The sequence below is a fragment of the Thermobia domestica genome, chromosome 9 (genome assembly GCF_964235325.1).
Source record: "Thermobia domestica chromosome 9, izTheDome1.hap1.1, whole genome shotgun sequence".
Classification (NCBI taxonomy): Eukaryota; Metazoa; Arthropoda; class Insecta; order Zygentoma; family Lepismatidae; genus Thermobia; species Thermobia domestica.
Genome location: NC_137462.1, coordinates 173324511 through 173337021, shown reverse-complemented (window position 1 = coordinate 173337021; position 12511 = coordinate 173324511). Strand labels below are relative to the sequence as shown.

General features: G+C 32.5%; 1 protein-coding gene across 4 annotated transcripts in view; it reads left to right on the top strand.

Moving 5' to 3' along the window:
- FucT6 (alpha-(1,6)-fucosyltransferase 8) overlaps nt 1–12511 on the top strand; it is a 236754-nt gene that overhangs the window by 212663 nt on the left and 11580 nt on the right. For all 4 annotated transcript variants that reach the window (XM_081772210.1, XM_081772212.1, XM_081772209.1 and 1 more), the window contains 3 exons: nt 4736–4922; nt 7847–8084; nt 11634–11810. In XM_081772210.1, the coding sequence (XP_081628336.1) occupies nt 4736–4922; nt 7847–8084; nt 11634–11810 (602 nt within the window). The remainder of the gene's footprint in view (nt 1–4735; nt 4923–7846; nt 8085–11633; nt 11811–12511) is intronic.

Here is a 12511-nt window from a genome sequence, read left to right as displayed (position 1 = left end):
GCGCAAATGGATTTTTTTTTTTCGAATTGCCCTCATACTTCAAATAACTTAAGACCTTGCAACTCGTGGCACAGCAACTGTTTTTCAATATTTCGTTTTGTAACACAGATTGACAACGAATTATTTAAGTTTTAGTTTTGGACTGATTCCGTGCTTATTCTGCTTAATAACTTTTTTAAATTAAAAAAAGAATCTACTTTTAATAATCCATCTTTAAAGTAGGAAAAAAATCAGTAAGAATTCGAACATTAAGATGTATATGAAAATAAAACAGAACTTATATTTTTCAATAAATTATTATTATTTGTTACAAAATGTATTCAAATATACTTACCGCATAATAATAATGTGTTCATTGTACTGGAGTTCTTATTTCGAGAAGAGAAGAATATATATGTGTATGTGGTATGTAGTGAATAGTTATTAACGCCGAATTGATTAGGGATATATGAGACGCGCAGTAAGCACTAACGAAATCGACAATTATTTGTTCATATTTTTTTCTTTCTTTCATACTTTTTGCATTAATAAAATGGTGGTGAGAAGAACTGTGAATGTACTGGAGGGAGTACCAAGAGGAACAAGGGTCATATTCCTGGAGTTACTTAAGTATTTTCGACTGCTTTGCATGTAAGGTAAAGCACTCATAATCGCCTGCCACAGTAGTTGTAGAGGAAGATACGTGTGAAGAAGTTGAAAAATGCACTGTGACACCATTAATATGAACCCTTGCACTGAAGACAAAAATGCGTCACATTTTTTTTTTCTTTTCTATGCTTAATTCACGCCTATCTTTAAGTCTACAATACAGGGTGTCCGAGAAGTCTTTACCTTATTATAAAAATCAATAACTTTTGTTAGATTAATAATGAAAATTTGAAAATGAAGGGAAACGTTTGGCAAACTAATCCAGTTTTGCGTGAGTTATTAAGAAATCTCCACATGAGCACTATTGATAGCATGTAGCACATCTAGGCGATTCAGTTTTACCCCATATATTGGCTAATGTCACTGATGGTATCCAGACAGTGGTTGTGGATATCCTGTTTTGTAATATTGCAAGATCAGGTACTGACGTTGCGTGCATAATGAGTTCTTCACCCCCCCCCCCAAAAAAAAAAAATAAATAATAATGTCAGCAGAGCGGAGAGGCGAAGCTATCAGTCTACCACGCCCAATCCATCGCCCGGGAAAATCGTATTAAGATAAGCACAAAACTCCACACCATAATGAAGGGAAGGGCTTTCTCGAATAATGACTAGTGTTATGGTCAAATAATTGGGGAACAGCAAACGCTTGCAACATATTCAGATACACGATTGATGTGATATTCTGTATCAAAAAAGAAAAGCCCAACAATTTTATGAAGTATGAGCGCATATCATACATTCAGTTTAACCTGTCTCTGATATGTTTTGACAGAAATCTTGGACGGTTTGAACCCCAAATCGGACGGTATATCTGTTAAAATAACTACTTACGTAAAACGTAACCTCTCTGCTGCAAAATTGCTCTGAAGTGTGTGGTCATTGGGTAATAAAGCATGTACAATTTGCACTTCATTGGTACGAAACAGTAACCATTTTGTTAAAATGTCATGGAAAAAAAGTTTTTAGATTGTTTAATTCACGTGAGTGAGACACTGCAGATATAGTATATATATTTTTTGCAACTTCTTACAAAGGCCTGCCGCACTGTTTCCTCCGTTTCTGCTGACATCGATGGTAGACCAGATCTTGATATCACAAATTCTGTATTCTTGAACTTGTCATACCATGACCGAATGTTTTTCACGTTTGGTGTCATCTTACCATATATAGTTTGAAAGTTCCTTTGCACTGTTTTAGGAAGCTCTGTTTCGTGAAGCTACAGTACACACCGAGGCTTCTCTTGGTTGAAGCACATTTCCAGTTTCCTAAATATCAATTGATTCTCACTAAAACCAAGTCAATAAAACCTGAAACATTAAATAAATAAAAATACTTGATTTGTTTTGTGTAACTGGGACACAATTTTCACTTCACTATCGTAATGTAATGTAAGAAAAAATATTATTTTTTTATGGGAGACTACTCGGACACGCAGCATTAAGAGATGTTTGCAAAAGTTACCCAATGAAAATCATAGGTTCTAAACTTTTTCCGTCTTAGCTGTTGACTTGTTTTTGTATTTGAAATTGCCTTAGCTTGGTTTTGTTGGTTCGATTGGAGTTTATGCTCCTTTCAGCTCAGAGGCTTGGGATACAAACCACAGGCTCCTATCGGGAATCGATTTGGGTTTCCTGCGTCGAGGGTATGTACGCTGTGTAGTCACGAGAGAGTTCGTAATTTCCTGAACAATGAATAATTCTATCCGATCACGGTGAGTTGAAAAATTGCAGTATTGCCCCGTGATCAGCAACTTCGGTTTCATTTCCCTATCTCCATCAAACCGACTTAAGTTTTAAAACAAGTATGGCTTGTATGGCAGAATAAATTTATTCTTTCTCTCCCCAAAGATCAGGTAGAGGCATCGTTGGTACAACCATAATTCTGTGGGTGCATGCAAGAATTTGATATGTGACAGTTTTGTAAAAAGTGAGTTATCGCCAGTTATGAAGGCTCCAGAGGTCAATCTACTTCCTGAGAAAAACGCAGAGTTGTGGAAGTTTACGAGTCCACCAAAAGCTGGCGCGCATATGTTATCAGGAATTGGAATTAACGCTTGTAGCGTGCAAGAACCTAATATGTTCTCGCCGCATTCTGCTCTTGATGCAAACGATATTATGGTGGATTTTCGATGATGTACAACATAATTTTCCGTTACCTGGTCATATTTTCCTACATTCTGACAGGGATTTGGGAATTATTGAAAAGAAGAAAAGATCTATAACAGCAGTATACACTCCACATCAGTGGGACGACATCATTAGAATACAGAATACAGAATATCAACATAGCTTTCCAAGAAACAGAAATGATGAGAAATATGTTATTTTCCCTTGCTCGTGTTGTTTCATCATTAGTGTTCCGTAAAGAATGTGTTCAGGATAAACCAGTTAACATACAGAAAGCTTCAGGGTGAAAAATTAAAATTATCAAAGAGAAACCTGGTATTGTCCATATCCCTTACTCCTACTCTGATATAACTAACTGATAAACAATTAACATTTGTCAGGATTAGCCAGCACCCACATTTCGAGGAATTGCTTGCTCTGTACTTCGGAGGAAGAACTTCTCTCTTACAAAAGCTTCTTATTTATATTCCACCAGAATTTCGAGACTACTACGAAAGTAAAGTCGGCGCGACCAATTCATCCTCACACGCCTTCAAAGGAAGCAGAACACCATTAAAGTAAGCCACAATTTTCCTTGTTACATAAGAGAGAGAAATCAGCAAGTCCTTCTAGTTGAGGGTGGGTGGTATTCCGATTGAGCTGGTGGTTTAAAAAAAAAAAAATGCTGCATCGTTTACCTTCTTATACAGAAAGCGATGTACAAACTTAGTCAACGCGTTGTATAATCTTCATAGCACCATATGTAATATGTTGAATTTACTTTAAAATGTCTTCTTTAAGAGTTTGTATATTATTGATACTAACATTGTTATTGACACTAGCAAAATATACACATTTTTGGTATAAATTTAGTGACGGCAACAGTGCGTCCTATTGACACTACACTCGTGCTTTATTGTTTGTTTGGAGTGTTATTTATGAGCGGTTAGAATAAATATTCTGCTTGAGTGCATAGGAAGCCGGTTGAGAATGATTTGAACGTGGCAAATATATTCAGAGTGTTACTCCATCGCCAAAGAAATTACGGTTTTCTGCAGGTCACAATACCGAAAGAGATCTAGACGTAGAAAGCGAAATAGAAACGCTAGCAGACGAAGAAAGTGGTTACAATCATGAATAGTTTCACTATCATGTAACATATCAGGTTCATGCACGCTAAGACCTGTCTGTTGAAGTTGCCATTTTTCTTTCTAACAATTGTGTACGTAACATTTTCGCATATAACTTATGATCATTTACTAAGTACTGAAACCAAAATGTAATGATCAAAGCAATAAATGTAGGTTTTATATCACGAAAACTTTGCAGCTCTATTTCAAAATGCTTTAATTGTAACATATCAGGTTCTTGTATGCACCCACAGAATTGTCAAAGAGCTAGATTCAATTCAGCTTTGGCATTGAATGAAAACTCTTAGACGGTATTCCACCTAGAACTTAAGAATTTGTGAAGGGAAATAACCTTTGCATATTATTCTCACGAAGCCTGTTAATTTCTGTTAAGTAAGTTGAATCGTTAAATATGGTAACATACGTGATAAATTGATAATAGGTAACACAGTCATCGAAATATATGAGTATTTCGACTGTATCTTTTATTCTATGGTAATAAGCTAGCTAAAGTCGATAATACAGGGTGTTTCAAAATGTATATTGGAACCCTGTATAACGCCAAGTTAGGAGCTAAAGCCTAACTTACGTAACTGTTACATTTTATAGCGTCAATTTACTGAAAGTGAAATTTTTGTCGCTTAGTGTAACCAGTAGTTACTACCAATAATAGAGGTCAGTATGATTTAAATCTCTGTTAGTTTGCTGCTTTAAGTGAAAGTTAAGTGCGCAATTGTGTAACTACTCCACAGAAGCAAATATATTTAAGCGATGTGAATTCATGTATTGAATTTTCATTTGCATTTCATAAGTGCTTTTTTTTAAATGTATAATGTAACTCTCTTTGCAGGGCTGTGGATATGGTTGTCAAATACATCATATTGTATATTGCTTTATCGTTGCATACGCAACTGAACGCACACTAATATTGCAATCCAAAGGATGGCGTTACCATGCAGCTGGATGGGAAGAGGTGTTTCTTCCTGTGAGTAACAGCTGTACTGATCCCTCAGGTATATCTCGTGGTCAGTGGCCAGGTAAGTAACCTTCTTTGTAAGTTATGTGTAGAAATAAAACTAATAGAAAATAAAGGGGGTTTGAACCCTCATGTATTTGGGAAAAGAAAACATACACGACATCTCTACAAACCATTTTTTTTTTTTTAAAGTGGCTTTCTGATGGCAGAAAGCACGGATATTCTAGTTATCACCGTGAAAAGATCGTTTTTAAATATAAAATAAAACCTATCGTAGTTCTTTGCAAAATTTGGAAGTCGCTCACAGATTACAAATATTAATGTATTTTGGTTGAGAGGTATAAGAGGCCATCTGTCAATACACAGGAAATTATATAAAATGAGAAAGGGGGATACACGAACTGGAATTAAGGAGCGTATCAGTCAATTAAAATATAAATAATTAAAAATAAAAATCAGTTTGCAGAGAGTGAACTTGACGTTAAAAAACGTAAAAGTTTTAATCCTTTGTTAACGTCATGATAAGATATAGAAAAGAAAGTGGAAGCTGAAACTTTCGAAAGATTAAATGTTTGTACTACTTAATATAGCATCTTGGAGGGAAACTGTTATGATGATATATACAATTGTGTACTATTAGCTGTTTTAAAAGTTTTAAGAAGCATGATATTAGGAATTGTTATATAGTAGTACTGTATTTTGTTGTTGGCGATTTATATGCATTGTAGTTGTCGAATCATCACAAAGGGGTTGGAGGACATAGTGACTTAGTGACAAGGCGCTCACCTTTGGTGTGAAGGGTCCATGGATTATCGTAGATCTTCAAATTTGTGGTGGAGATCATCGTATTAGTGGGTTTTACCGCTTTCTTCCTACGTGTTCTCTCGCTATCTTGTAATTATCATCGGTATTCTTAAGCCCACTGGCTCACAAGTGTAGGACTATGAACTAAACAGTTTTTATTATTATTATTATTTTCTAGTCATTATTAACTGATAAAAAAGCGGCATCGACTGACCTTACGGCATCCCATTTCTTCGTTTTGAAATTAAGATACGATGAATAGCTTTCTGGTTGACAACATTCAAAGCATGTGTCTTAGTAGTCCTCTTGAGTCACAGAAAATAAGAGCACGTGTATCCCATTAAATAAAATAGTGATCCAATCTATTGACACGGTATGAGATAGGAGGAAACCTTTCAGGATATTGCCTTGTCTAAATCTACAAATATTTCGCATCACTCTTTCATGCTTAAAGATGTTATGCCAAGAAAATCGGTGCAAAAATAGTGCAGAAGAAAGAAATGAAGAAGAAAATGTGATACGAAGAAAAAGAAACTTCACGGTAAAGAAAGATTGATACGCAATTTTCAGGATAATTTTCTTGCACCTTTTTTTCCGACAACTTCTAAGTTGTATAGTGTATCTTGTACTCTATGCAACTCTACTATATATATATATATATATATATATATATATATATATATATATATATAGGGTTTTTCAAAACAACACCGACAATATTTGGGAGGTGATTTATGACACGAAGATAAGACAAAAAGTATAGACCAACCAGGATGCACAAATGCTTCCTTTCGGAATTATAGGCTGTCGAAAACGTGAAAAAAATAACTTTAAAGATCCATAGCTTCAAAACTATGGGACCTACCTTAATCGGATCAAGACTTTACTTAGGAACTATCATGTGCGCTATCCAAAACTATAAGTTTCAGAATTCTAAGGTACTCACACAACAATTTTTATAGAGGGAGTTCGGCTACTGGCATATAATTTGAAGTATTCACCAACTTCCAGTTAGTACATAATACATATATAATGTACAGTATATATTAAATTCGTATTTTAAAGGTATTGATCAAAAGAGTCTTTGCTGCGCTCACCCTTGTGTTTTAAAATGTTTGGTAGATTAAGACAATAAAGAAAATCAAGAAGTTGGAAAGTGAGTTACATAATGTCTACAAAATACTATTAAATGAATGATAGTAACTATGTCTAAGCTGTTTTAGGGAGGAAATCTGGGTGCGCAGTTTATACCGCCCTAATTGTCGGACACTCAGATTTCTGTACTGTACGAAAGGTATTGAAAAAATCCTCAGTTTATTTCAGTGGTGTACCCAGAATTTCTTTAAGGGGGTTTCAGGATTCAGTTTAATTTCCTTTTAGGACAAATATGATTTATGTATAAGTATTTTAATATACTAAATGTTTCGTTCTCCATAATATCGCTCAAGAAGAGAGGGCATACTCCAAATATCCCAATGTGTACGCCACTTAATTTATTTTGTATATACTATGTGGATCTTTCTCTAAATTTTTTATGTTCTTCATTGTATGAAGTTATTTACAATGGCTGGAGCTGGGTATAGGAAAAATCCTTAACAATACTGTCAATGTAAGCTGCTTGTAAAGCTGTCTTATAATCTTGAAAGGTACTTAACCTTCTGTATATTGTTACGAACTCGTTCAAATTGTTAGTCATTGAATTTTCGTTGACTGTTGTCAGCATTGTCATGACAGAGGCAAGAAGAAAAAGAGAAAATATATATCGAGATTTTCGTAGCATAAAAATCTTGAACCATTTTGTTTTTGGTTAGTTTTATGATTAATAATATATTGGTATATAAATACTTGTTACCTGTATAGGTGATTACTACACTTTCTATTCTCATTAAATCCTTCTTTCTTATATATGTTGTGACAGTGCTGTGACACAACATAGCGAAAGTTCGACGATTAATGATCTTTTGAATGAATTTGTAGCAGGTTAGAGAAGTAAAAGTGATTTCCTTTTGATTATTTACTTCAAAAGTAGACTAAATTTGAGAGAAGAGAATGGAAACAAAACGAACAGTTGAATTAAGCAAAATTGAGATTAATACTGTATGTAAAGTTACTTAATAACTTGTGTATTTATTACTGTCTTTAAAAGATCAGTGCGATATGTGATTCAATGTTCTCTTGTAGGGAAGCGCAGTACGCAAGTAGTAAAGCTGCCAATCATTGACTCATTGTCTCCGAGGCCACCTTTCCTTCCCTTAGCAGTTCCTCATGATCTGTCTGATCGAATAGTACGTTTACATGGAAATCCGTCTGCATGGTGGGTTGGACAGTTCTTAAAGTACCTGCTAAGGCCACAATCGGATCTACAGAAACTTCTTGCGACGACAGCGGAAAAACTTGGGTTCCGAAGACCTATTGTTGGGTGAGTGTCAAGAAGCATTTCGTAAACTGAATTTATCACGAGTGAAATATGTGTGGAAACAAACTTTTAGTCATCAGCTTTTTACATATGTGAATTGTGATAATTGTAACAATATAATCATTGTAATTACCAGACTTCATATGACTGTCTCAAACATTTTCGTACTTGAAAACAAGCTATAGCAATTACTGCAAAACTCGTAATAGTTAGTTTCTGAGCCACCATCGTTGATCATTTTTCTCAGTTGCTATACATAATTTACAATTATGAAATTAGAAGTGTGCTAATTAGATTGTTGGTATGTTATTAACTCGATCTCCATGAATTGTTGGTCAATATGCGGGTATGCAATCTTAAATCATATGTTCCAGTCTTTAAAAAAATCAACAGGGTCATATATTTTTTTTTCAAAAAGTATTCGCCTTCCTCTTGGTATTTCTATCTAAACGCAAAAGCTGGCACAAGTCTAGCTGAATCTATTATATTCTTAGCTACGTGAAACACTAATTAATAATAGAATATTTACCAGTAGATAACTTTGAAGGAAATAAAGGTAGTACAATATATAGTGAAAACAAGAATATGTTCTTGATATGTATATCTGGGCTTTGTTCTAGAAAAGAAAGTTGCAGGTTCTTTTCGAAATATCGATCAGTTTCGACACAAGCAAATTTAAACTATTTCAAACATAAGGAAATATGAAATTAAAGTTTGAAAATGTGAGAATGGGTTGGAGCTCAACTTTCCCTTACTGGACTCAGTAAATAGTGTTTAGGGCACGATAATCCGGACACCTAAGCTTTATTTATTTATTTATTTATGTCTTCAACAAAGTAAATAGCTCCAATTAAAGAGAGCTTACAAATAATGTTTACATAAATTAGATAATATTAATAAGCAATATAATAAAATAATGTACGTGTTAAATAACATACGAAGATTATTTACATCCATAGTAAAAAGAGAAAATATGAAGACAAAACCAAGCAATGAAAAGAAATAATCTAAATAAATAACTACTAAATACTGAAATCTACCGTCTAGTAATCTAATACTCATGTCGAAGAACTCATATAATCTTGTTAATAGCATATATTAACAATAATAAGTGTCTAATACAATGCTAAAATTCAAATTCGACAACGATGTTTTATTAATCCTACCGTTAGTCATTTGAGTTTTTAGCTATTCATTTTATAGTTTTTTATAAACGTTATCAAGCATACTCCTAAATCCAAAACTGGATTTTTTACTTCTAGATCATTATATACGTAGTTTGCATAAATGTAGTAAAGAAAAGTTCTAGAACTTTTCAGTCTTGTGATATCATATTTAAATAAATTTCTATTTCTGTTTCTGATTCCAACAGCATTAAATGAGACATTTTCCAAAAATTCTTAAATATATATCTTATAGTTTACAATTTTGTATAACAAAATTTGCTGGTGTATTACACTCCTAGCCTCAAGGCTAATACAGTGAAATTCAGACAACAACGTAGAGTATAAAATCTTTAATCTTAGTGCAGATATATGATACTTCTTATAGTAGAGAAATCGTAAAAATTTCTTCAGAATCAATTCTAATTTATTTGCATTCATGTTACATGAAGTAAACCACACGCGTGAACCATACTGCAGCTTACTTATAATTTATGTGTTATATAGTAATTTGAAGCTGCTTGTCATTTAAATCAAAACTATTCCTAATTATAAAACCTAGCTTCTATAAGCTTTATTTCTTATTTCATTTATATGAGCCTTGAAGGTTAAACGATCATCCATTACCACATGCAAATCTTTACACATATTCACCCTATTTAGCTGTTGTCTGTTTATTGTGTAGTATGTATTATATAAGCTTTTTGTTGAAAATATAATATATATATAAGAACTTTTTAATGGTAAACCGTAAATAATTTTCAACTGACCATTTATAAAGTGAATCTACATCATTTTGCATAGTAATAAAATCATTACCTTTAATTTCTCCATATAGTTTTATATTAGCTGCATATATAATGCAGTATATCATTAATAATAATCAAAAACAATAATAGGCCTAGTTTTGAACTTTGGGATACTCCCGAAGTTGCCACAAATTCAGTAGATTCAACATGATTCTAAAGTATATATTGAGCACGATTTACTAAATAAAGATTGTAATAGAAACATGAATTGATTTGAAAAACCCATATTAGATAACTTGAACAATAAAATTGAATAATTAACGTTATCAAATGTTTTAGAAAAATCAAAATGTATGGAATGTAAAGTTGATCTTCTATTTAATACAGATCACGTCATTATGTGTATACGTCATTAAGTTGTAAATAGTTGACCTTCCTGGAAAGAAACCAGCTATCTAATATCAATATATGATTTTTTAACATGAGTAAGGATACGATTATATAAAATATGTTCTAATAATTTAGACGGAGCACATAAAATTGTAACTGGTCTATAATTTTCAATCTTACTAACATCTGATTTAAAGAGAGGTGAAATACGAGTTTTTTTTCCATATGGTTGAATAGGCTATAGTCTTTATGATTAAATTGTAAATAATACATTGTGGTTTCTCTAATACTTGTACATAAGCTTTCAGTATATACGATGGAAAACCATCTGGACCATCTAAGTTTTCAGCTTTTTTCAAGTTGAGCTTCTTAACCGCGTTTCTAAATTTTTCAACTGTAATGAAATTCAATACTAAAATGTGTGGGACTAAACTGTGTAACTGAATTAGAGTATTAATTTTACAATAATTTGAATTTTCATAAACTGATTTAAAGACATCAACAAAGCCCTCGCAATTGAATTATTTGTATCTAATTCATTTTCTCCATGTCACTACTCTATTATTATTATTTTTAGCATTTATGTTTTTACTACCTAACGAATTCCAAAAACATATTTTATTTGACTTTAACCCTTGTTCTGTATTTCTTATTTGCTTTGTTAATCATGTGTATAGATTGTTTTCTGAGTTGTCTAAACATTATTTTATCATATTCTGAATATTTCATTCTTCTTCAATGCATTTAGTTTTGTTTATTTGTCGTAATTATTTCATTATCAAACCAACATGAGTATTTAATTTTAGTTGAAGATATCATTTTCAGTACATTTTTATCAAAAATTTGATTCACTTTAGAATAAAAATAATCTATTGCCTCATCAACATTATCATAATTCACTAGCATTTCAAATTTTTCTTCCCTAAATATTGTATAAATGTGTCGAAAATTAGCTTTTTGAAAGTTATATTTTGATACATATTCATTTTTAGGTTCTTCTTTCTTAATTTTTAATTTATTATCCATTTGGTAATTTTCACTCTAAATTTCATTGTTTCTCTAGACGAGATTGATAGAAGAAATAACTTCTCTTCTGCATATCTTTTCAAATAGTTATATCCAAAAGAGGCAAATATTTATTTTATGTTAAAAATCAAAATTTATTAGCTATGTGGTGCGCTGTAGCATCTAAATTTATTTATTGCAAACAAAGAATATAAAATTATTGTATTTAATGATTTTAATTTCAGTGTTCATATTAGGCGGACTGACAAAGTAGGATCTGAGGCGGCATTCCATTCCGTAGAAGAATATATGAATTGTGTAGAAGAATACTATGCTCAACTTGCAATGAAACAAAATGTAGATAAAAAGAGAATTTATTTGGCGTCCGATGATCCAAAAGTAATCTTAGAAGCTAAGGAAAAGTAAGTATCAGCATTTTCAAAGAGAATTCATTAATGAAAATTAAATGGAAAAAATTGAAAGTTCGTGCAATGATTCCTCGTAATTTTATCTGTATGTATTGATGGAAGTTCTCTCTTCACTTATACGAAGGCCATATTCTTTTGTACATTAGTCCCTATTCATAATGTCGTTAGCGAACATAGGTAAGTTTGTAACCATACTTTTTACTCTCTTTACCTTGTCTTTCAGAACGTTAAATAGGAAACAGTACGTTATCTTGTTTCAGACCACATTTCACTTGGAATTGTTCGCTTTCTCTAGGGTTCCTTCGCATTCTGCATTAGCTGTTTTGATAGGAATTGTTTGATTCACCACATTATTTAGTCTTCATCCTAATCGGCTAAAGTTCTGTTTATGTGTATTCCCTAGGTACGTAGTGATATGTTCTTGGTAGTTGTGTGATTGATATAACTAAATGTTTACCGTATTGCTTTTCACTTACATTGAGTTCGACTTCGTCTTAGATTTATTTATTTATTTATTTATTTATTTTTTGTAATTTTAAATTTTAGCGAACTTTTTTGGTAATGTATAGTACTTTCTACATTTCTCTTATTTTCTTTCTTGAAGATTGACACGATTTCTTCAGTCATAAGTAATAGTATGTTGTGTAAAAAGAAAAAAGTAGAGGTCAGAGGGACAGGCCATGAAGGCCCAAGGG